Source organism: Ceratotherium simum, chromosome 26 (genome assembly GCF_057802395.1).
Source record: "Ceratotherium simum simum isolate JZ-2026a chromosome 26, ASM5780239v1, whole genome shotgun sequence".
NCBI lineage: Eukaryota > Metazoa > Chordata > Mammalia > Perissodactyla > Rhinocerotidae > Ceratotherium > Ceratotherium simum.
Genome location: NC_141925.1, coordinates 38,360,602 through 38,387,353, shown reverse-complemented (window position 1 = coordinate 38,387,353; position 26,752 = coordinate 38,360,602). Strand labels below are relative to the sequence as shown.

Sequence of the window (26,752 nt, the reverse complement as noted above, 5' to 3'; positions counted from 1 at the left end):
AGGAAAGGGCTGTCTTCCTGTCGTAGCCTGGTTGGGCTCCTCACCATCCTACACATATACTCTGAGTAGTACTCCTTGGACACAGCCACATGAAAGGGTTCTGTGCTTTCCTTCCAGCCTACTGTAGCCATTGAAGGCCCAGTTCAAGCCAAAGTGCCGCTGAAAGGTTTCCCTTATTGCTGCAACCCGGGCTAGTCCCCTGGGAGCTCCCACTGTGCTCATCGCCTATTGAGCTGGTGTGGTGATGCCCATGGAAGCTGACTTCCTGAGTCTGCTCTCCGTTCCACTGTGAGCCCATTAGGCTTTAACACAGTAACCCACACCATGGACACTGAAAATCTCTTTGTAACTGTCCTACCTACAGGTGGTTTATTTCTTCCAGTCAATATGTCAACTTCAGGAACTCCAGAAGGGAGGCTGAGAAAATTTAAGTACCGTGGCAAAGATGCAGCTGTGAGTATGAAACAGCTGGGCCTCACTCTACTAAGGACTAGGGCAGTGGAAAGCTCATGGTGGAAATGCTCAAAAAGGGAGTGGAGGATGGGGAGATGGGGGCTGACAAAACAAACATAGCAAAATGTTCATTGTGGATAGGTGCATGGGTGTTCACTGAACAATTCTTTCAACTTTTCTGTCTGTTTGAATTTTTCATAATAAAATATTGAGGGTGGGGAGGACAAAAGTGCATGGACCTAGCGGTCAGACAACAGTGGACTCAAATTAAGGCCCCCATGTGATCTTGAAACTATTAACTTCAGAGTTTCTGTTTCTTCACCTATAAAACAGGGCTAATACCTACCTCTGAGGGACCGGATAGCAACATCAAATGTCTGATATCTGGATGCCTCGCTGCAGCTACTCATGTCAAGGAGGCTTACCAAGGAGCTAAAATGTTTGGGATACAGGTGTGGCCAATAAGCATGCCTTGTAGAAATGGACTTGAAAAGTCCAGATTGTTCTTCTTACTGTTGGAATGAGCATGAGGGCCTGTGCCAGGGAGCCTGAGCTGTGTGTGATTCTAACTCTGCTTCTCTGGTCTCAGAGTTTTCTGGCTCCAGCTCTGGGTCCAACATCTGCATATCTTGACTGACATATCATGCAAAGTTGGCTACACCTTGGGAATCTGAAGGTAGCTGAGGAGGAAGGAAGCATAAGGCCACAGCCGCCCAGTTAGGACACCATCTAGAGTCAAATCACTCTTACTTACACCCTTTCCGATGAGCTTGGCTGACTGGCTTCCAAGGCCACTACAGATTAAAAGAAACCAATTAGAACAAAGGAATTGAACCCTCCCCGTGGAGAGCAGTGGGAAGGGCCAGGAGATGAGACTGGAGAAGCCAAAGTTACAAAGCCCCCCACAAGGAGGGGCCACTTAGTGATGGGGGCCACAGTACAGTTGGCTCAGTGAGCCCCGAATGCGTCCCTGCCTTGTTGGATAACACCACAATGACCCTATTTTCAAGCAAGAATTAAATGGCTTGTTCAAGGAACCAGAAGTATCTAGTATGTATTAACTTCCTTATAATTAACTTAAAAGTCTTCAACCTAAAACTCATCTATCCGTAAATTACTTAGATCTTTTCCCAAGATTCTCAGCACTACAAAGTCTGTGAGTTTTGCTTGATATAAGGAGAAAAGAGTGGGTTTTATTTTAAATTTTAATCACCCTCAGTCTGGTGTCCAAAACTCTTGGGACTGGATCAAGGATTGACTGACCTATAGACTGATTCCCTACCAGTGGAAATGGTCAGGGGCATCTGGGGCGTGGGCCTTCCCGTCACAGTCCCCAGCCCCACCTGGATGCCCACAGTTCGAAGGCCCAGGCCTGCTCTTCAGGAGTGAATCAGCGCCAATGTAGATGTGCTCAGTCTCGGGGCAATGGGGTGCACTGCCCAGATATCCCTACAGCCTGGCCTGCCAAGGGCATACACGGTCTTCCTTCACTTTGGGAGGAAGATGGACTGTTTTTCTGGATGTAGGGTAGAAGGAGAAAGCAGAGGAGGTAAATGGAGCTGAGACTATTTACTAGCTGTGTGATCTTAACTCGTCCAGCCTGTTAGATCTGTAAAAATGACAACCTGACTCGCTGGCTCTATGTGCTTCAGTTCTTTCTTTTCCCCACTAGATGAGGCGGCAACAGCGGATAGCAGTCAGCCTGGAGCTCCGGAAGGCCAAGAAAGATGAGCAGGCCTTAAAGAGAAGAAATATCACCCCTCTCTCCCCTGACCCAGCTTGTGAACAACAGACCAAAGTGGTACGTTGGGGATGTGGTGTATAGAGCAGTTGTGTGTATATTATGTCCTTAGTAAGTTTCTCTGGCTTGAAAATGTTTAATAGATTCAGAACTTGCAAGCTCTAATTGAAGGTCTTTAAGGAAAGGAGTGGAGAGATCACCATTGGAGTGTTGTCAGAAAGCTAAGGGTCATGACCTTTGTGGCTGTGAGTCTTCGGGATCTATGTTCTAACGGTGGTTGAAGAAGATGCTGCTTCTAGTTGAAAATTCACTTGCCACCCCTCGGCCAGAAACAGGAAATGGGGGATCGCGAAGGTTATCTCTCAGCAGAGGCATCTAGTCACTTGACGTGTAAAGTCTTGCCTAGGATTTGAATGCTGTCCTCTATCTTTCATTCTCCATCTGGCGCAACCTGGTTAAATGCAATTCCTGGGTTGACTTCTGGGCCAATACTGTTTTTTGTGAATCCTTTCCAGAATGCCCTCACCAGGAGGTTTCCCTTCTTAGAACTCCAATAGCATTGAATCTGTGTGCCTTTTATGATCCGCCGCTGTCTATGTCCCGCCTTAACTATCCACGGGCTTCATTGCACCTTGCTAGAATTAAGGCTCTTAGAGGAAAGAGATTGGTTCAGTCTGGCCAAGTGGATCTGATGATGCATTACCGGCCATCAAATGGAATGGTTGTAATCATTCTCTGAATTGCCTTGGACTCTGAACCATATCTCTACTTAGCTTCATTTGTCTAGAGGAGTCACTAGGATTCCCACCACCCAAGGAAAATGAAACTCAGAAACAAAACTGTGAAAAGAGTTGTTTCCCTTTTTATCCTATATTAGCATGTTCTTTTTAAAAAATTATAATTCACATACCACAGAATTCACCCTTTTAAAGTATATAATCAGTGGTTTTTAGTATATGCATAAGGTTGTGCAACTATGTACTAATTTCAGAACATATTCATCACCTCAAATAGAAACCCCATTCCTGTTAAGCAGTCACTCCCCATCCTCCTTCCCCCTAGCCTCTGGTGACCACAAATCTACTTTCCACCTCTATGGACTTACCTAGTCTGGATATTTCATCTAAATTAAGTCATATAATATGTGGTCTTTTATGGTTGGCTTCTTTCATTTAGCATAATGTTTTCAAGGTTCATCCACATTGCAGTGTGTATCAGTACTTCATTTCTTTTGCGGCTGAGTAATGTTTCATTGTATATATATATATACTACATTTTGTTATCCATTCATTAGTTGGTGGACATTTGGGTTGCTTCCACTTTTGGCTATTATGAATAATGTTGCTATAAACATTTCTGTACAAGATTTTGTGTGAACATGTTTTCAGTTCTCTTGGCAATATACCTAGTAGAATTGCTGGATCATATGGTAATTCTATGTTTAACTCTTTGAGGAACTCCATATGATAAGCTGAATAACGCCCCCCAAAGATCTCCGTCTCCTAATCCCCAGAACCTGTGAATGTTAACTCATGTGACAAAAGGGACTTTGTAGGTGTGATTAAGTGAAGGATCACAATGGTTCCTATAAAAAGAAGGATGGAAGACAAGACAGAGCAGAAGGTGACATGATGACAGAAGCAGAGATTAGTGTGATGTGCTTTGCAGATGGAGGGAGGGGTCACAAGCCAAGGAACACAGGTGGCCTCACTAGAAGCTGAAAAAGGTAAGGAAACAGATTCTCCCTTCAGGGCCTCCAGGAGGAACCAGACCTGCTGACACCTTAACTTGATTTAGTCCAGTGAAACTGATTATGAACTTCTGACCTCCAGAACTGTAAGAGAATACATTTTTGTTGTTTTAAGTCACTAAATCTGTGGTAATTTTTACAGTAGCAATAGAAAACAAATATGTTGCCAAACTGTTTTCCAAAGCAGCTATACTTTTGTACATTCTGGTGTTCTTACCAACATTTGTTATTGTCTATTTTTGGATTATAGCCATCTAGTGGGTGTGAAGGGCTATATTGTTGTGATTTTGATGTTTTCCTAATGACTAATAATGATGAGCATTTTTTCATGTGTTTATTAGCTATTTGTATATCTTCTTTGGAAAAATGTCTATTCAAACCTTTTGCCCATTTTTTAAATTGAGCAATCTGTCTTTTTTTAAGCTAGCTGTGGTGGTCTAGTGGTTAAGATTCGGTGCTCTCACCACTGCAGCCCAGGTTCATTTCCCGGTCAGGGAACCACACAGCCCGTCTGTCAATTGTCATACTGTGGTGACTGCATGTTGCTGTGATGTTGAAAGCTACGCCACCAGGATTTCAAATACCAGCAGGGTTACCCATGGTGGACAGGTTTCAGTGGAGCTTCTGGACTTAGATAGACTAGGAAGAAGGACCTGGCCACCCACTTCCGGGGGAAAAAAGTAACCATGAAAACCCTATGAATAGCAGCAAAGCATTGTCTGATATAGGGCCAGAAGCTTTCAGCTCTGTTGTACACAGGGTCACTAGGAGTCAGAATTGACAGGACGGCACTAACAACAAAATTTGTCGTTTTATTGTTGAGTTGTGAGACTTCTTTATATATTCTGGATACTAGACCCTTACCAGATACATGATTTGTGAATATTTGCTCCCATTCTGTGGGTTATGTTTTCACTTTCTTGAATAGTATCCTTCGAAGCACAAAGTTTTTAATTTTGAAACGGTCCAATGTATTTTTTTTCTTTGGTTGCTTGTGCTTTAGATATCATATCTAAGAATCCATTGCCTAATCCAAGGTCACAAAGATTTATGCCTATGTTTCCTTCTAAGAGTTTTATAGTTTTAGCTTTCACGTTTAGGTCTTTGATCTATTTTGAGATAATTTTTGTAAACGGTGTGAGTAGGGGTCCAACCTCATTGTTTTTGCATGTGGATATCCAGTTGTCCCGGCACTATGAAGACTATTCTCCCCCATTGAATGGTCTTAACACCCTTATCAGACATCAATTGAACATAAATGTGAGAGTTGATCTGTGGTCTCTGCATTCTCTTCCATTGATCTGTATGTTTATCCTATGCCAGCACAACACAGACTTAATTACTGTAGCTTTGTAGTAGGGTTTGATATTGGGAACTGTGTCTTCCAATTTTGTTCTTTCTTTTCGAGATTGTTTTGGCTATTTGGGATCCATTGTATTTCCATATGAATTTTAGAATCAGCTTGTCAATTTCTTTAATAAAGGCAGCTCAGATTTTGATGAAGATTTCGTTGAACCTGTGGATTGATTTGTAACGTATTGCCATCTTACAATATTAAGTCTTTCCATTCATGAACATGGGATATTTTTCAATTTATTCAGGTCTTCTCAAATTTTTTTTATAGTTTCAGCATATAAGTCTTGCACTTCCTTGGCTAAATTTATTCCTAAGTATTTTATTCTTTTTGATGCTATTGTAAATAAAATTTTCTTAATTTCAATTTTGGATTGTTCATTGTTAGTGTATAGAAATACAACTGATTTTTTGTATGTTGATATTGCAACCTAGCTGAATCTTGTTTATTAGCTCTAATTTTTTTGTGTGTGTGGATTCCTTAGGATCTTCTATATACAAATTCACATCATCTGCAAATAGAGATAATTTTACTTCTTTTTCTGATCTGGATGTATTTTCTTTCTTTTTCTCACCTAATTTACCTGTCTAGAACTTCCAACACTATGTTGAATAAAAGTGGCAAGAGTGGGCATCCTTGACCTGTTCCTGATCTTAGGGGGAAAGTGTTCAATCTTTTCAATCTTCAACCATTAAGTATGATGCTAGCTGTTGGTTTTCTTGTAGATGCCTTTATCAGGTTGAGGAAGTTCCCTCTTACGCCTAGTTTGTTGAATGTCGGTTATCGTGGAAGGGTGCTGGATTTTGTCAAATGCTTTTCCTGCATTTATTAGGATGATCATGTGTCTTTCCCCCTATGCTCTATTAATGTGCTATACTACATTTTCATATGTTGAATCACCCATGTATTCCTGGATTAAATCCCAATTGGTCACAATGTATAATCCTGTTCATATGTTGATGCATTTTGTTTCCTAGAATTTGTTGAGGATTTTTGCATATATATTCATGAGGGATATTGGTCTGTACTTTTTCTTGTAATGTCTTTGCCTGGTTTGGCATCAGGGTAATACTGGATTCATAGAATGAGCTAGAAAGTTCTCTCTTCTATTTCTTGGAAGAGTTTGTGAAGGATTGCTGTTACTGCTTCTCTAAATGTTCGGGAAAATTCACCAGGGAAGCCATCTGGACCTGGGCTTCCCTTTGTAAAAGTGTTTTGTTTTTTTTTTTAAGTTATAATTCAATCTCTTGTTATAGATCTATTCAGATTTTCTATTTCTTCTTGAGTCACTTCTGGTAGTTTGTGTGTTTCTAGGAACATGTTCATCTAGATTAATCTGTTGGCATACTTTGTTCATATAGTCTCTAATCTTTTTTATTTCTGTAAGTTCAATAGTAATGTCCCCACTTTCATTCCTGGTTGTAATAACTTGTCTTCTTTATTTTTCTCGTGATCATTCTAGCTAAAGATTTGTCATTTTTGTTGATCTTTTGAACCAACTTTTGGTTTCACTGATTTTTTTTTCCTCTATTTTTCCATTCTGTTTCATTTATTTCCATTCAAATATTTCCTTTTTTTCTGCTTGTTTTGGATTTAGTTTGCTCTTATTTTTCTAGTTTTTTCAAGGTGTAAAGTTAGGTTATGGATTTGAGATCTTTCTACTTTTCTAATACATGCATGTAGGTCTATATATTTCCTTCTAAGCTCTGCTTTAGCTGCATCTCATCAGCATGGTATGGTATTGGTATGTTGTGTTTTTGTTTCATTATCTCAAAGTATTTTCTATTTTTGCTAGTGATTTCTCCTTTGATCCATTGGTTATTTGGGAGTATACCGTTGACTTGCCAGAAATTTATGAATTTCCCAAATTTGTTTCTATTATTGGTTTCTAATTTTATTCCATTGTGGTTAGAGAACATACTTTGCATGATTTCAGTCCTTTTTAAATTTCTTGAAACATGTTCTATGGCCTAACATATGGTCTATTGTGGAGAACATTCCATGTGCCCTTGAAATGAATGTGTATTCTCCTGTTGATTGGTCTAGATGTCTGTTAGGTCTGGTTGATTTGTGGGGGTGTTCAAGTCTTCTATTACCTTATTGATATTCTATCCAGTTGTTCCATCCAATACTGAGTGTGGGGTTTGAACTCTCCAACTGTTATTGTTGAATTCTCTATTTTTCCCTTCAGTTCTGTCAGTTTTTGCTGCATGTTGGGTGCAAATATGTTTATAATTGTTATATCTTTTTGATGGGTAAATTGACTCTTTTATTATAAAATATCCTTCGTCTTTAATAAAAACTTTTGTCTTAGTTTGTTTTGTCTAATATTAGTATATCCACTTCAGCTCTCTTTAGTTACTGTTTGCATGGTATATTGTTTTCAACCCTTTTACTTTCAATTCACTTGTGCCTTTGAATCTAAAGTGTGTCTCTTGTAGACAGCATATTGTTGGATCACATTTTTTAAACCTATTCTGCCAATTCTTGCCTTTTATTGGGAGTGTTTAATGTATTTACATTTAATGCAATTAATGATAAAATAGGTTTTGTGTCTACCATTTTGCTATTGGTTATCTATATGTCTTAAGTCTTTTTTGTGCCTCCATTCCTCCATTACTCTCTTCTTTTCTGCTAAATAGATATTTTCCAGTTTAATATTTTAATTTGCCTGTTGCTTTTTTTACTATATTTTTTGGATAATTTTCTTAGTGTATGCCCTGGGGATAATTAAGATCTTAATTTATAACAATTAGTTTGAAGTAATACCAACTTAATTTCAATAGTATACAAAACTGCTCCTATATAACTTTGTTCCCTACCCCCTCCTTTTGCATGATTGTCATCCAAGTTCCTCTTTATGCATTGTGTGCCCATCAATATAGATTTATAATTATTGCTTTATGCAGTTGTCTTTTAAATCAGATAGAAGAGTTATAATAAAAAATATATTTAGGGGCCGGCCCGGTGGCACAGGTGGTTGGGTGCGCGCGCTCTGCTGTGGGTTCGCCGGTTTGGATCCCGGGCGCACACCGACATGCCTCTTGTTGAGCCATGCTGTGGCGGCATCCCATATAAAGTAGAGGAAGAGAGGCACGGATGTTAGCCCAGGGCCAGTCTTCCTCGGCAAAAAGGAGGAGGATTGGCATCAGATGTTAGCTCAGGGCTGGTCTTCCTCACACACACACACAAACAAATATATATATATATATATATATATATATATATATATTTATTTATTTATACTGTCTTTCATATTTACCTATATATTTACCTTTACTGGTGTTCTTGATTTTTTTTTCATGTGACTTGAGTTATTGTCTTGTTTCTAGTACCTGAAGAACTCTCATAGGGTGGGTTTGCTTACAATGGATTCTCTCAGTTTTTGTTTATCTGGGAATGTCTTAATTTCTCTTTCATTTTATTATGACAGTTTGCTGAATATAGAATTCTTACTTTGACAGTCTTTCTTTCAGCATTTTGAAAATGTCATCCTGCTGCTTTCTGATCTCCATGCTCTCTGATGATAAATCAGCTCTTGATCGTATTGAGGCCTTGTGTGTAATTTGTTGCTTCTCTTTGCTGATTTCAAGATTCTCTCTTTGTTTTTGGTATTCAACAGTTTGATTATGATGTATCTAGGTGTGGATCTCTTGGAGTTTTTCGTATTTGGAGTTTATGGGGCTTCTCAGATGTGTAGATTAATCTTTTCATCAAATTTGGGATGTTTGGGAAACCACTTCTTCAAAAATGCTTTCTCTCTCTCCTCTCCATCCTATTAATCATATGTTGGTATGCTTGATAGTGTCCCACAGATCTATAAGGATCTGTTAATTTTCGTCTTCATTCTTTTTTATCTTCCTCAGAATGGATAATCTCAATTGATCTATCTTCAAGTTCACTGATTGTTTATTCTGTGTGTTCAAATCTGCTCTTGAGCCCCTTTAGTGAATTTTTAATTTCAATTATTGTACTTTCCAATTCCAGAATTTCTAGTTGGTTCCTATTTATAGTTTCTATCTCTTCATTGATATTCTCTATTTGGTGAGACATCAATCTTCTACTTTCCTTTAGTTCTTTAGACATGATTTTCCTTAGTTCATTGAACATATTTAAAGTCTTTGTCCAGTAAGTCCAATGTCTGGGCTCCACAGGGACAGTTTTTATAGATGGCATTTTTTTTCTTGTATACATGCCATTCTTTGCATGTCTTGTAATTTCTTTGTTGACAAGTGGTCATTTAAAATGATAAAATGCAGCAACTTTGCATATCAGATCCCTCCTCCCCTTGTCCAGGGTTTGTTGTTGTTGCTTTATGTTTGTTCTTTCAGTGACTTCTGAACTAATCTTGTAAAGTGTGTATTTTTTGTCATGTGTGGCCACTGAATTCTCTGCTCACTTAGCTTAGTGGTCAGCTAATGATTGGACAGAGATTTCCTTAAATGCTTGGAACCAAATATTCGCCCAATCTTTGCCAAGGAGTTCTGTGTGCTTGTTGGGGCATGCCTTCAACACTCAGCCATGCAGTTGACAATGCTGCCTTAAACCTTCACTTCCCACTTGCAAAGAGCCTTAAAGTCAGCCAGAAGTGAGCACTCAAGGGCCGTCTCAGTTTTTTGTGAGCATGTGCACAGCCCTATGCATGCACATGGCCTTCTAGATTTTCAAGAATATGTTGGAGCTTTCAAAGCCCCAATGAACATCTCATTCCCCAGCTTTTCCTTTTAAGTTTTTTGGTTAGTCTTCTGTTTGCCCCCAACTGTTATCCACCCCAAGAAGCTATGAAGTTAAACAACTTCCTGTAATTGTTTTTAACAAACACCCTCAGGGAAAAGACTTGGTGCATTGTGTGAACTCTGAGTCAGATAAAGAGAATCTTATAAATGGGATCTCCCAGGAAACCGCCAGACAGGTCAAATAATAATTCTGTGGGAATGAGGCTTTAAAGGAGCACCAACTCATTCTGCCTCCTTCAGTGGCTGCTGTGTTGTTGGTTTTCAAGGCTATCAGAGCTGAGGGGTGGGTGGGAATAAGGCAAAGCAAAAGGCCACAATGCTCACTGTTCCACTGAGATTTAGACATTTTTCTTGAATAAACTCTTTTGGGTTTAAATAAAAAAAATTGTGGCAAGCCTTTGGTCAGCTTCTAGAGTTCTGAGAAAGTTGATTCTAACTATTTTTGTCAGCTTTCTTGCTGCTTTTATGGAGGGGAGCATTTTTGGAGGTCCTTACTCTGCCATTTTGGCTGACATCCACTAGCATGTTCTTGCTGCATGGGATAAAAAGGTACTTGGGATCCAAGTGATGATAGGAATTACCCCTCCCCCAGAGCATAGGGAGTGTCCTACAGATCCATTAGACCTATGAGACCACCAAATGTTCTTCCCTCCCCTAATATAGACCAGAATGCAGATAAGGACATACTGTGCAAGCCAGCCTGTTCTAATCAGATAGATGGCTAGACTAGATGACCTTCATGGTTCCTTTTGGCAGAGACTCTGACCTGAATGTGTGTCTCCTTGCAGATCAGCCTCACCCTGCAAGAAATAATCAATGGTGTGAATGCCTCAGATCCAGACGTACGTTTCCAGGCCACCCAGGCAGCCAGGTATTGCCAAATAGACTCCTGCTATTTACAGGTTCATAGCTAGAAATGAGCTCCAGTGACCTATTTGGTTTCTTGGCAGTGGCAAAATGCCCACACAATATGAGAAAAGGCTAGTTTTCTATCCAAAAGGGAGCTGAAGTTGCTCCTCTACACTGTCCTTGAGAACAACTTAAGATATGCAACTGTTGTCAGAGATGAATTGCTTAATTTAAATCGGCCCCTACAGGAATCTCAGCTCACAGACAATACCTGAGGGGAAAAAATGTTGCTGCTTCACTGCAAAGTGCTATCGGCTGAACTCAAGGAGATTAAGTAGCTCTGGCCCAGCTGTTTGTCTCATTTGATAGTCGGGAATGCCAAGACTATCCGTAAAGGAGGTTCTTAATACCTGCCTCACCTGACTTGTTTTTGTTTTTTCTCTTTCCTTGCAAAGGAAAATGCTGTCCCGGGAAAGGAACCCTCCCCTAAAACTGATTGTTGAAGCAGGGCTCATTCCCAGGCTGGTGGAGTTCCTGAAGTCGTCACTTCACCCCTGCTTGCAGTTCGAGGCAGCCTGGGTTCTGACCAACATTGCTTCAGGGACTTCACAGCAGACTCGAGCTGTTGTGGAAGGGGGTGCCATCCAGCCTTTGGTTGAGCTTCTGTCTTCTCCCCATATGACTGTGTGTGAACAGGCAGTGTGGGCCCTTGGTAATATAGCAGGTGAGCCTCTCCTCTCCGGGGACTAAGAAAACGGTGGGCCAGGCATGTGGCATGCTGTGGGAGTTCTTTGGGTAGTATTGTGGGCCCCATATTCTAAGTATAAGTACCTAGAAATGCTGGGAAAAGCACAACAAGCTTTTCCAAAATCCAGAGGCCAAAGTTGAAGCTGAAGCCAGACGATGCAGTGCATACTGAAGCTACAGGCAGCCTGGCGACATCTGCCAATACTGGGGCTCTACAGCCTCAGGTCTTAATGGCTTCAGGAACAAAAGACATGTCATTGGTCCATACAGTGTGGGGGTTAATGACAGACTCTTACATAACCAAGGACCCTAAAAGAATCCTACCTTCATTGAAAGTTGCCAAGGGAACATACAAATGTTTTCCTTAGTTTGGGTAAAAGTCTGCGCTGAAAACGCAACCCTAAGATTGGCTTCGGGGATTTGCACAAGTGGGGATTTAGTGCTACAGGGTTGGAAGCTCCAGGATTGCTGGCTGAATATAAATACAATGCTCTCTGGGGGAAATGAACTCAATTAGGCCCCTCAGGATTTTGACAAATTAAGATCAGCCAAATATTAGCAATTCCAAGTTCAGAGAATTAACAACCCACCATGACTGAGTCAGCAGAAACAACAGTATGATTAGACCTCCAAGGATTTCCGATATTGGGATTAGCAAACATAGAGTATAAAGTATTACTGCTGTTTAAATCCTTGCAGAAATAAAGCACCTCTTACAGAGATTTTGCTTCTCATTTTGCTTGGTTCAGTAAGGAACAGGCAAAATTGGGTGGTGTAATGTAACTTATGCCTTGCCTGATGGTTGAAGAATTATAAACTGAGACTTCTAGGGTCTAGAGTTGGTATTCTAGACAAAGTAGCAGATAGCTGATGGCTGGCATCTATCCATCTCCCAGACTTGGTTCTGAGTCACATTTGGAAATTACTGCCCCATGCCAAAGTTTTCTGGGAAGACAAGTTGGTCTCTAATGGCTTTCATCTTCTTGAGAACCATACTGTGAAATGCTACCAGCATTTAGAGCACACTGCCTGGGCCCAGTTGGCTGGCTCCGTGATACATCCACAGACTCAGCTTATAGCAGTCGCTGCTATGTGGCGCCTGCTTTTCACATCAGGCCTATCCACTCAACTGACATGTTGGAGACCCAGGATCTAGTTCACGCTATACCAGCTACTTGCCCAACCCAGGAATGAGTTTTGGCCTCTCCCTTTGCATAAATTTTTTAAAAATTAGTCACTCACCCCAGGATTCCCTTTGTTCCCTCTTTGAGTGTCATGTTCTTATCTATTTGTAGGTGATGGCCCAGAATTCAGAGACATCGTTATCTCAAGCAATGTCATCCCACATCTGTTGGCCTTGGTTTCATCAACCATACCAGTGAGTGCCTTCAAATTAGAGAACCTAGCTAGATAACAAGTTCCCACATTGGGAAGTTGGGGAAGTACTTCCAGATTAATGCTCCACCGTGTGGTTGCTGCGTGGCCCCTTACGGCAGCCATTATAAACAAGGCCTAGGACTGAATACCACTTGGGGTAGAGATTGATCCAAATTTGTCATCAGGGGGCAGTAGTGCTGATCTTTCTTTTGGAGGCATTGGAAGAGGTCCATTAAAGTTTTTCTAAGCTTACAATCCTGCAAAAGTAGATGACTAAGCTCTCCATTCAAGGGACACAGACAGAATTAGTGGCTCACCAGTCCTCTTGCTGGGTAATAGGGTCTGGGTTTGAATCTTACAGTTGAAGTTGGTTAATGTGGCAACAATAGAGGACTCCCTGGATTAGGGATTAAATTTGGATTCTAGATTTGCCTCAAACAAAAATGAAGAGAAGGTGGCTTCCAAAAGCCAAGGGAATACATGCCCAGCCCTTAAGGTGGGAGAAAACCTGACATGGTCGAACCAGGAAAAGGCTGGCATGACCAAGGGAGTTGGCAAGGAGAGAGCAGTGTAAGATGGCAAGTAGGGCATGGGACTTAGACATCATCCTGATGGCAACGGGAAGCCTGTGGAGGATTTCAAAGTAGGAAGTGAAGGTCTGATCTTTTGGAAAGATGCTTCTGGCCGCTTGTTGTAGGATTATAACTGAGAGAGATGGTGAAGCAGATGGACCTGGGATGCTGCTGTGCTGGACATGGAAGGGAGATAGAAAGAAGCAAGGATGCCCCTAGGTTTTGAGGTAGGTTGTTTAGATGACTGTCCTCCTAGAGAAATGGGGACAAGAGAGGGAAGGAGGAATCAGAGCTTTAGCTGTCCATGTGAAGTTGGAGTGAGAGGCCCCGTCGCAGCAACATCAGGTGGATGGATACGCAGGTCTAGATGACTTTGTGTGCGCACAGACATCGTCCAACTGGGCAAGATCAACTAGAGTGGAGGTCGGCAAACCTAACCTGGCCAGCTGCTTGCTCGTGCATATAAAGTTTTATTGGAGCATATCCATGCCCATTCATCTACCTACATATTGTCTGTGGCTTTTGTAGTGTTACAAGGGCAGCGATGACTAGTCACAACTGAGACCATATGGCCCACAAAGCTGAAAGTGTTTACTACCTGGCCCTTTACAGAAAAAATTTGCCAACCCCTGACCTAGAGTGTGAGGAGAACCTGGGACCAAGTCCTGGGGGCTCTGATATTCAGAAGTCAGGCAGAGCCTGCCAAGAAAACTGAGAAGAAACAGCCAGCCCATTCAGCAATAGAAAACCAGGTTTGGTGTCACAGATGCCAAGAAGAGCTCTTTCCAAAGGGAACGACTGGCTACAAAATACAGCTGAGGGGGACAGTAACTTTAGGACTGAAAAGCAGCTGTTGGATTTCGTGAGTTGGAAGGAGCTGATTTCATCACCAACTACAAAGAAATAGCAACAAAAACCAGACTAGAAGGGGTGGAAGAACAAATGGGAAGCTGTGAGGTAGACAGTGACTATAGATGCCTCCTTGAGGATGGGCTCTGAAAAATAGAAGTGAGTGATGGCTGGAGAGGTGCCAAGAGTAGGGGTTGAAGGTCGCAGAGTGTGTTTCTCTACTGGTGGGAGTGATCCAGGGGAAAGAGGTGATCCTGGGGCCAGAATCTTAAGGCAAAAAGTGATGGGATCCAGATGTGGGTTAGGAAGACTGATCCTTAAATGGAAGATCAGAAATGTGGTTATGACATGTCGGAAGACTGGTGGGAAGCCCAGGTTAACTCCTGCTTGGTCTTTGTTTTGTCAGTGAAAAATGAAATTAGGTCATCAATTGAGTCAAGTGGGGAAGGACATTTTGAAGAATATAAGGAAATCTCTGTCTAACATTTGAATATGAAACATAAAGCTCGTTCTCTATGTCCCTAGTATACATCACTACCTAGAACAAATTCCTCTTTGAAGCTCAAATGCTTTGGTTCATGCTGGTCAATAATGTTGGTCAAAGATGGCAAGGACACATGGCTTTTGCATTTTTTCTTCTTTGCACCTGATGCTGGAAGCAGTCTCCTTGTTACAGATCACGTTTCTGCGGAACATTACCTGGACCTTGTCCAACCTGTGCCGAAACAAGAACCCATATCCTTGTGAAAAAGCAGTGAAGCAAATGCTGCCTGTCCTCTCCCACCTCCTGCGGCACCAGGACAGCGAGGTTCTCTCGGACACCTGCTGGGCCCTGTCCTACCTCACCGATGGCTGCAATGATCGCATTGGCCAAGTGGTTGACATAGGGGTCCTGCCCAGGCTGGTGGAGCTCATGACCAGCTCAGAACTCAATGTCTTAGTAAGTGTCCCAGGTCCCGTCTGTCTCTATATGGGCCTTCAGATTAGAGTTTATAAATCAGATTCACTCTAGAAAGTTCTATCGCTCCACCCCCAGCTCTTTACCTAAAACCAAGCTTGTCATCTGCATTTCCCTGGTCTCTGCCACTCTAGCTAAAGACTTGGATCTATTTAGTCCCAAAATCCTAGTGGGTATTAAGTAACTTACTTTTTCTTAATCTGATACCTAGAAAACATAGAAAAGCACCAAATTAAAATTGCTTATAATCCCTCCACCCAGTGAACTATTCTTTTGTGGCCTTTCCTTCTAGTAGTCTATGCAGGGAGACATTAACAATTCGGCTTACAGGGAGGCTGTGTGTGTGTGTTAATGTAAAACTCATTGTAACATTTGAATTTCTTACTGGAGTATAGAAGAAAGTTCCCTCTTATCCTCTCCCTGGTTTGGTCTCTTAGACTACTTCAGATATAGGTGAAAAGTAACTAAAACCAACATCAAATACTTTGCTATGTTATGAAATGTGTCACTTACATAATACACTTCTTGAAACCATGGTTCAACATGCAGGTGCCCCTCTTGATTTCTGTGCCAAATATTGTATATTATGCAGCCTTTGTGAACATCTATTCCAGGATGACCATAATATTCCTCAGAGATCAAGGTTAGTTTGGGGATAGTGCTGGGGGCATGGAGGGTGTGAAGAGGATATCTATAAGAAGTTGCTTATCCTGGAGGTCTGGGGCGCAATTGGAGCCGTCCTGGCAAGGCTAATTCCACCTCTTGCTTGAGCAGCAGATACCTAGCATGACACGCTAGGAAAACTCAGGAACTGTTGATGGGCGATGCTGGGGCTGCCACTACAGTGCAGAGAAACCAAAACAAATCCACGGTCAGCCCCCCTAGGACAGTTGCTGTCTTGAGGCCATTTGTAGACCCATCCTGGGGACCTTCAGAGTTGATGAGGGGGGGTTTGTGAATACACCAAAAAGTGCCATTGGGATCCCATTAACTCCAATTAAATATACAACAGAAGCTTGATACTGGTGCTAAATACAAATTCAGTAGAAATTATGACATTATAAACACTACAATCCATTTAGCGATTTTCCCAACGTAAGGGTATAAAAGGACAGCATCATTTCTTGATACAGGCATCCCTTGACCTCTATCTCACCTGAGCTGCGGCCTATCATGAGGCTGGCAGGTACCTTTAAACTATGTAAATGGCATGGATGTGCTGAATGAATAAGCATCATGGATATAATCATTGTTCACAGGCTTCCAGAGAGCCACCAGCGTCACATGACTAACGTTTGGGAGGGTACAGGGCTTGGTGTGATTATCACCTTCCACTGTGATAAATTTGCAATGTTTGGTCACACCTCTAGCCTTGTTCTTCCAGACCCCCTCTCTCCGCACTGTGGGGAACATCGTCACAGGAACGGATCACCAGACCCAGGTGGCCATTGATGCGGGCATGCTGAGCGTGCTGCCCCAGCTGCTGATGCACCCCAAGTCCTCCATCCAGAAGGAGGCAGCCTGGGCCCTGAGCAACGTGGCCGCAGGGCCCTGCCAGCACATCCAGCAGCTGATTGTTTGCGGCATGCTGCCTCCCTTGGTGGCTCTGCTAAAAAATGTAAGTGGCATACTCGGCATCCGTGACAAAAGGCTACTTTCTGACTGGCCCTGTGTTAACTCCTTTGGGAATTCAGACGCAGGCTAAGAAGCAAATTAACTGAGATCTCAACAAGCTATGAAACCTTAGTTTGCTAGTTCTCTGTGGAAAAAAAGGAAGGGCATTCCATTTTGGACAACCCATTAAAAACTTAGAAGACTCAACAAGGATTGTTCAACCAAGGGGTGACCCCACAGCTCAAATATCCAGAAAAATCTTGAGCTGGTAAATATCGGCTTATCTCTAGGCAGTGTTAAAAGAAGATGCCATCTACTCTCCACTTGCCAAAAGAGGGAGGAGGTTTTATTTTGTTTCAGGAAGGAAAACATCAGGTTATTGTGATATTATACACCAGAAAAAGGTGGCCTTTTCAGTGTAGAAATCACATTGATTAAAGTGGTAATATACACAGAAAATCCAGATATAAAAGTAGAAATACATTAAAGTTTCCTTCTTCCTTCTGACTCCCACTTCCCTTTCCCAGTACAACTACCATCGTCAGCATTGCTTTTTGTCACCTAAGCTATGTTTAAACCATCTACGTGTGAAACAAGTCAGAGGTGGTTACCTTGGGTTGGGGGCAGGGAAGCAGGTGGAAGAGGATGGGGAAGAGAAGCTAGTGGTGGTGGCCCCACTCTCAGGGTGGAGGGTGGGTTCCCAGGTGTGCATTAAGTATGAAAAGCTAGGCCAGGTGTGCGACCCAAATCATGGCATCTTCCAATCTGTTAGACACTTCCTATCCTGCTGTGAGTCTGTACATGTTCTAATTGGGAATATCCAGTCATGAATCAAGGAGTAATCTTATTTCAAACTGTGACTTTTGAACTATAACTTGCTTGAAGCCAGAAGTTGTTTGGGTTCTTTATCTTATTTTAAACTGAGGTCACAGTTTTCCCCAGCTGTAAAATGGGAAGAACTCCTGCCCAGGGATGGAAGGATCCATGATAAATTACTCCCATGTCTCTGGGCCAAGTGCTTTTTATAAGCTCAAGGGATGCATTGAGTGATATTCCAGTGGCCTTCCTTTGTCACTTCTGGGCTGGCTTTGTCCCCGAGATCACATCTGTGTGCTCAGTTTTGTGGCTGTGGAGCTGTTTGTCCAAAGTTTCACTGGGGCAGAAAGACTAGAAATGTAGACATAGGCCAATATAATCTAAAATTCCAAGCCTAATGCCTTGATGGGTTTATGTTCTATTTTTCCCATTACCTGACTTAAGGAGATGAATCTGTTTGATCTTAGAACCTCCCTCTAAGACCCCATATGAATCTACCTGCCTGCTTCTCCGCCTTTCAAAAAATGCCACATTCTAGGGCCATCTGGTGGCATAGCGGTTAAGTGCGTATGCTCTGCTGGGGTGGCCTGGGGTTCGGATCCCGGCGTGCACTGATGCACCGCTTGTCAGGCCATGCTGTGGCGGCGTCCCATATAAAGTGGAGGAAGATGGGCACGGATGTTAGCCCAGGGCCAGTCTTCCTCAGCAAAAAGAGGAGGATTGGCGACAGATGTTAGCTCAGGGCTAATCTTCCTCACACACACACAAAAATGCCATCTTCTTCTCAAGAACTAGAGGCAGGTTGCCGAGATATTCTATGTAAATTGCACATATCGTCCTGGTTATCACCAGCCTACCTAGAAACTGAAGCAAGTTAGCATCACTCTATTTAAGTTCTTCTTAATGCTCTATAAAGGATACAAACGTTCTCTTTCTGCAGGGAGAATTTAAAGTGCAGAAAGAGGCTATCTGGACGGTGGCTAACTTCACAACTGGGGGCACTGTGGACCAGTTGATCCAGCTTGTCCATTCCGGAGTCTTGGAACCACTGGTGAATCTTCTCACCATCCAAGACCTCAAAATTGTTCTCATCATCCTCGACATCATCTCTTTTATCCTCCAGGTGAGCTGTTCTGAACAGGTTGGTTTCTAAATAGCAGTCACCAAATTTAAGATGTTTAATTTGATTCTTAAAATCAAAGCAGGATTCTCTTTCCTCTCCACTCCCCACCCTGTCCCCCTGTCCACACATCCTATGGATCACAAAAATAAGAGGCCTTTCAAAGAAGTTTTATCATCTTCATTTTCTCAAATGAGTGTCTTTGCGCCAAGCACTGTTTTAGAAGCTCAGGATACAACAGAGCAAAGTTCTTGCTCTAATAGAGCTTATGTATTAGTCGGGAGGCGAGCAGACACATCAGGTGGGGAGTGATGGGTAAAATATATCTGATAAAGGGGTAGTCACTGATGGCTCAGAGTGGGGAGGGGATGGTGATCTCTTATAAGCGGCAGACAGGAGAAACTTCTCTGAGGAAGAACATTTGAGCAAAGACCTGGAAGAAGTGAGTGAGTCTTGTGGATATCTGGGGAAGAGAATTCTAGGTGAAAGGAATAGTGAGGAGGAGGGTATAGCCAGAGCAGAGAAGAGGGATGGAAGGTGGTGGGAGATCAGGCTCAAGGCATCCAGGGGCCAGATCACATAAGGTCTGTGAGAACTTTGACTTCTCTGAGTGAGATGGAGAAACCAATTGAAGGTTTGAAGCAGGAAAAAATAGTGAGCCACATGATTGGCTCTTTTAGAAGGCTAAAACATGGGATATACTTGAAGGAGCAGCAAGAAGTTAGTAGGGATAGATCTTGGGGGGCCATACTAGAGTTCCTTTTCCATTCAACTATGTAGCTGGGAACATGGACTAAAAAGCCTTGAATCAGAATTCTAGAGAAGTCTTATTTCTGAAATAAAGGTAAGTTAAGCAAATATTTACATACTATTTGTGTCAGTTCTATATTGATGTATAACAAATTACCCCTTAGTGGCTTAAAACAAACATTTATTATCTCAAATAGTGGCTGGGTTAGGAATCTGAGCACAGCTTAGTGGATGGTTCTGGCTCAGGGTCTCTCATAAAGTTCAAGATGTCAACTGGGGCTACAGTCTCATCTGAAGGCTTGATGGAGGCTGGGGGATCAACTTCCAAGGTAACGCACTTACATGCCTAGCAAGTTCTTCTCACCATGTGGACCTCTCCATAGGACAGCTTGACTGTCCTCACATCATGGCAGCTGGCTTCTTCTGGAGTGAGTGATCTAAGAGAGCGAGGTGGAAGCCCCAATGTCTTTTATGACCTATAGAGGAGATGATTTCAACAACATCCTATTTGTTACACAGATCAGCCCTATTTAGCATGGGAGGGGACTACACAGGGCATGAATACCAGGAGGCAGGGATCATCTGGGGCCATCTTTGAGGCTGGGTATATTCATTTGCTTAAGGTCCTTTTATATGTGACTAAGCCATTTGAAAAGTTTCCAAGTAACACCAGGAAACTCCTTTTAAAAGCCCACTTGCAGCATCCCTTTCATGTAACTGTCTTGGAAAGAACTGACCTGAGTCAAGAACAGATCTGAAACATAGCCCAATTAGACACTAAGACTTTGAGCAAATCACACAAAGAGGACAGACGGGGCAGCCAGTAGACAAAGTTGGACATAACAAACTTGTGAAAGCACACTTGTGGGCTATAGAAATTTAATGTCATCTGCTTCATTTGAACTAAACACTTGGGATTTTTTCTCGGGAGAGTCAGGTCAGATCCTGTCTGATGGACCAGTGAAGCCCCTGTATCAGACAGAGGCACATGGAACAGTAGGTTAGAAAGATCAACATGAGACAGGAGAATGCTTCAAATGGGCAGCAGACTACAGTTGAGGTTCTTTGAAGTAACTTTGGGGCCATTTGCTGTTTGGTCAAGGTCCGTAATCCTTCTCCAGGGCTCCTACTGCTCTGGGTCATCCCCCGCTTCCCAGTTTTCTTTCTGAGGCTAACCTAGCTGCCTCACTGTCTTTACTTAAAGCCAGTAACTCATCTTGGACCTACAGATAGGACTAGAGGATATCAACGCTTAGACGTGCAGTGTAAACACTCATCAGGTAAACAATATGGCCTAAATAATGTTTAATTTGATCCATAGGAGGTTTTTTATTACTGCTCACAAAATAGCAAGCAGAGCGCTTCAGGATATGATGCGATAGTTTTTTCTTTTTCTCTCTCAGCTTCTCCCAAATATGCTGTTTAGCTAAACCACTCCCTCTTCTCATAATATGCGACACTTGCTCCTTCAGAGCTGGATCCTTGCTCTTCCTTTCTCTGGGGAATGCTGTTATCCTACGCTTGACCCTGGCAAAGCACTATTCACTAAGAACTTGTGTTACCCTCCAAGCCTTCTGTGCCCATCTTCTATAACTTAAACCTCTGATTTTTTGTTATAGTTTTAAAAGTATAGTGTAATAATTATTTACTTGTCTCCTCTAATAGTCTGGATTATGAAAAGGCCTTCTCTAAATTGCGTCTTTTTTGTGTGTGAGGAAGATCAGCCCTGTGCTAACATCTGCCAATCCTCCTCTTTTTGCTGAGGAAGACTGGCCCTGGGCTAACAGCCATGCCCATCTTCCTCCACTTTATATGGGACGCCGCCACAGCATGGCCTGACAAGCGGTGCGTCGGTGCACGCCTGGGATCCAAACCTGTGAACCCCCGGCCGCCACAGCGGAGTGCGCGCACTTAACCACTTGCGCCACCGGGCCAGCCCCTAAATCGCGTCTTGATCTCAAATTTTGTGTGCCTCGCCCATAGCATGTGTACAAATGTTTGAGTGAATGAATAGCCCTGGATGATAAATCCAATGACCAGCATTGGATTCAATCCACTCATGTTATTTGTTTGCAGGGACTTCGTTATTTGCTGTGGTGTGGCTTCTGTGACTAAGGGTCTCCTGTCTTATCTCACAGGGCTTTCCAGGGAGTGCGGGGCCAGAACTTCTGCAATTGTAGAGCATTACTTAAACATTCTTTCAAACTGACATTTAAGACAATTTCCATGAATTAGAAGAAGGTATCTACTAAATAGTGATGGTGATATACTTATGAATGGCAGCATATTCAGCAGAAGAAATATTATATTTTGTGCAATAAAGATAAATACATCCAAAATGGGAAGAAGGTCATGCAGTTTTAAATCAATTTGGGAAAAGTGGAACTGTGACTGCCCATTCTGGAATGGGAGCTTTTGGTCTGATCCACTGATGGGAAGCTCTGCCTCCTAAGGGCTTTTCCCGGAGTCTCACTTTCTCTCCTTCTGTCCACAGGCAGCAGATGTGCTTTCTGAGAAGGAAAATCTGTGTCTTCTGATAGAAGAGCTTGGCGGGGTGGATAGAATTGAGGCTTTGCAACTTCATGAGAACCATCAAGTTGCCCAGACTGCTTTGAACATTCTCGAGAACCACTTTTGTGAGGTAAGTGACTTCAGAGTGGAAAGGAGTGCCCATCCCTCCTGGCAAGCCACCTCAACAGGTGATCACCTGGTGGGTGACCGGACAAGCAGGCTTCTCTCATGACTCAGCTCTGAGTGTCTCTTCTATCTGTAGTGTATGGGCCGCCTTTGAGGAGCAGCTTCCTGGTTCCTGGAAACTGTCCTAGTCCTGTAGAAACTTGTCCTGTTGCCTCTGGTTTAGAATTTCACTCTTTTTTTTTTTCCTACTTGCCTCTTTTGGGGAGAGGAGAATGTGGAGGGGAGGGGATATGACGTGCAAGTGACTTTTTATTCAAAAATGTAAATGACTAAGGCAGGCCCAGCTTGTGAAAAACCATTTTGCTACTTACTCCATTTTGTCTCTTTCCAGAATATGGTGTTTGGGGATGAACTCTACAAAAGGCTTCTAAAGGGAATAATGATCAGATAGCATTAGACAATTTTTTGAAACTTTTTTTCGTGTAGTAAATATGTATAACAAAGTTTACTATTTTAACCATTTTTAAGTGTCCAGTTCAGTGGCATTAGGTACATTCACATTGCTGTGCAACTATCAGCACCATCCATCTCCAGAACTTTTTTATCTTTCCAGATTGAAACTCTGTCCGCATTAAACACTAACTCCCCATTCCCCCTCCCCCCAGCCCCTGGTAACCACCATTTTACTTTGGGTCTCTGTAAATGTGACTATTCTAGGTACCTCATAGCTGGAATCATACAGTATTTGTCTTTTTGTGACTGCTTTATTTCACTTAGCATAATGTCCTCAAGGTTCATCTATGTTATAGCCTATGTCAGAATTTCCTCCCTTTTTAAGGCTGAATAATATTCCATTTATAGATATACCACATTTTGTTTATCCATTCATCCATTGTTGGACACTTGGGTTGTCCTTTTGGCTACTATGGATAATGCTTCTATGAATATGGGAGTACAAATATCTGTTCAAGTTCCTGCTTTCAGTTCTTTTGGGTATATACCCAGAAGTGGAATTGTTGGAGCATATGGTAGTTCTATTGTTAATTTTTGAGGAACCACCATACCGTTATCCATAGTGCATGCACCATTTTACATTCCTACCAGCAAAATGCAAGGACTCTTATTTCTCAATATCCTCCCCAATACTTGTTACTTTCTGGTTTTTTGATCATAGCCATCCTGATGGGTGTGAAGTGGTATCTCATTGTTGTTTGATTTGTGTTTGTGTTAGCTATTTTTCATATGAGGAAGGTGAGCTCAAAGTTCGTAAGTGGCCAGGTGAACATGGAGCCAGGGGTTTACAGAGTGAGTGCTACTCTGTTAGGTGTCAAACTTGAATCATCAGCAAAGTCCAGGGCCATACAATAAATTTGACCAGGTTGGTGGCTGTTGCTAACTGGAGGTAGCAAATCTTGGTTTGCGCCCAAGAGGATGCTCTCAAAGCAGAGAAGACCCAGAATGGTGATTAGCATCTTCTGGGTTAAAAATCTCCTATGAAAACCTTGTGATTAGGACTCTTGTCCCTTAAAGGGAGTTCAGATCTGTAGGACTTGTCCAAGGGCTCTAGGTTAAAGACTTCTGATCTAGAAGTAACAGCTATACCCATTGTATCCTTACTCACTGTAAGGATAGTGTTCTTTGTATCAAAACTGCATTTAAAAATAAGCCAGACACGACGATTGGATTAGGAAAATGTGGTATATATATACAATGGAATACTACTCAGCCATAAAAAAAGACAAAATCGTCCCATTTGCAACAACATGGATGGGCCTGGAGCGTATTATGTTAAGTGAAATAAGCCAGAAAGAGAAAGACAAACACTGTATGATCTCACTCATATGTGGAATATAAACCAACACATGGATAGAGAAAACTGGACTGTGGTTACCGGGGGCAGTGGGGGTAGGGGGTGGGCACAAGGGGTGAAGGGAGTCATATATGGTGATGGACAAACAAAAATGTACAACCCAAAAATTTCACAACGTTAGAAACCATTAAAACATCAATAAAAAAAAATAATAAGCCAGACATAAAAGGACAAATATTGTATGATTCCACTTCCATGAGGGACCTAGAGTAGTCAAACTCACAGAGACAGAAAGTAGAATGGTGGGTGCTAGGGGTTGGGGGAGGCAGGAAATGGGGAATTGTTTGATGGGTACAGAGTTTTGGTTTGGAAAGACGAAAAAGTTCTGGAGTTAGATGGTGGTGGTTGCACAGCAATATGAATGTATTTAATGCCACTGAACTTCAATGATTTAAAAATGATTAAAGATGGTAAATTTTACGATATGTTTTACCACACACTCAAAAACTGCATTTTAGGTCCATTCTGGGAAATACTTCAATGTTTCTGTCCTTCAGTCTCTCCTCTGAGGGAGCCTCGAGGCCAATTTAGAGCAAATTCTAATCCACAGAAGATGTTAAGGAGTCAGTTGTGTGGTAATAATGTGCTGAGAGCCTGGAGATGTAACAGTGTCTCTTCTCCCCCGAAGGAAGAAGAAAATGGCGTAACATTACCAGCCCTGGACCAAGATCCTGAATTCTTAAAGCACTTAGCAAAAAAATACCAAAGCTCTGCAACTTGTAAACCAAGGCCCAAACCTTAAACGTGACTTCTTTAAGCAGCAGCACTCCTATATCTTGGTGTGCCACAGGTGTAAAGCTTTTTAAACTGAATGTTAATAAAATTTTCGACACATTCACCACCTTCTATAAAAAAAAATGCAGTTAAACTACTTGTGTCTTAAAGCCATGTGGAATTCATCTCCTAAGATTATGTGGTTTAGTTGTTACGTTGAAGGATCTTCAAAACAGAGCAGAATGGTCTATAGCTATCTAGACAAACTTTGACTTTTAGACTTGGTTTAACCAATATTTCTTAAACATATGTATTTGACTGTGGGTCCCCTTCCCTTTTCATTGTCATGTAATGCCTATTAATACAGAATATTCTTCGGGAAAGCTGTGTAGGCGATGGTCAAAAGGAGAGTGACTGGGATGGGAAGGACCTAGAAACACGGTACTGGGCAGTGTGGTAATGGATGTGGGATACATTTAAAGGAGGATTGGACTTGATTTGTATAATTTGAGTGTAGAGATCAGACCAAGTTATTTTTTGGCTCTAAAGCATCACACCAAAATGTCACGCCGAATGCATGTCTTCACTGGTCCTTGATAGGTGAGGAGGAAAGATGTGTGGGTGTCTATCTAAAATATTGCTGGAAGACATTTCATGCTCTTACAAACTTCTCATTCAGTGGTGCGAACCAATCTATGATTCAGTGGATATTAGGCCTTCCAATCAGTATCCTCATATGCTTTAAGGGTGACTACCTGCCTGCAATTGAGGGCTGTGTTGGTGGGATGTGATCCTCAAAGTGTTGTGGTCTCCCACACAGAAATGGAGGGGAACTGGGAGAGTCCTTTCAACTCCCTCTTTCGTTCATCAGCTCAGGACATCTTAGCTTGGCACACCTTTGGCCAAGCAAAATCTCATTCTCCAAGGACTTTGAATCTTAGACCCAGGGACTGAGCACAGAAGAAACAAATAGTTGGCGAGTGTTTGTTGAGAGTGGCAGGACCTTACGCTTAGTGGAGTGGACACTCTCAATGGCTGCCTGCTTTTCCAAGGCCTCCTTTTGGTCCTATTCACTCTTCCATACTCTTCCAATAGATTCTTTTTGTTTAAGTAGCCAGAGTTAGTTTCTGTTGCTTGCAACTGAAGAATCTTAACTGATATACATAGAGTGGAAAACTAAACTATAACTAGTTACTATTTAACTATTTATTGTATTAAATCCTATTCTGTCAAGATAGACATTGTATAAAATTTGAATTTTTAAAAATATAAAAATATATAATATAAATTATATATAAAATATATTACTACATAATGTATATATTTGTATTATATATTTAAAAATTAAAAACAAAACTAAGAATGGAAAAAAAATTGTCCTACCACTCCAACACAACTATTTTTATGTTGGCATTTTCCCTTCCAGTTTGAGTTGACGTATACATTTTTTTTTTTAATATGATGGGATCAGATTCTTTTTCAACATTTTAAAACGTCACTTTTTCCCCTATTGGTAGACTGAAGTTGAGGGGAAGGCAGAAGGTGAGGTGGTTTACAAAAATAAGTCTTTGAGAAAAAAAATTTTTAATTGAAAAAAAGTTTGAAACTCTGAGGTTAGTCACTGTTGCCTTAACGGTCTGACCTAGTTGGCTCAACATCCTGTTCACTTCTTTCCTCTCTGTCAACTAATCTTGACTAAAATTGCATAAAAAGAGCATTTAGTGTTTAAAGATACTGATACCAACTTGTCTAGCGAGGTTTTGAAAAAAGGAACTGTTTGCCTATTGTACATGGTTTAGGTGCAAAGAGATGGTGTTAGTCACCTTCTGGCTGGGTGCCCATTGC

The 26,752-nt window shown here is 41.8% G+C and overlaps 1 protein-coding gene across 1 annotated transcript; it reads left to right on the top strand.

Moving 5' to 3' along the window:
• Positions 1–369: 369 nt before the first annotated feature.
• KPNA7 (karyopherin subunit alpha 7) lies at positions 370–24,935 on the top strand. Its single transcript, XM_004440844.2, has 10 exons — positions 370–453; positions 2,126–2,254; positions 10,823–10,905; positions 11,339–11,607; positions 12,926–13,008; positions 15,105–15,368; positions 16,771–17,004; positions 18,757–18,939; positions 22,181–22,327; positions 24,822–24,935. The coding sequence occupies exons 1-10, from the start codon at positions 388–390 to the stop codon at positions 24,933–24,935; spliced, it is 1,572 nt and encodes a 523-aa protein (XP_004440901.1). The 5' UTR covers positions 370–387.
• Positions 24,936–26,752: the final 1,817 nt, after the last annotated feature.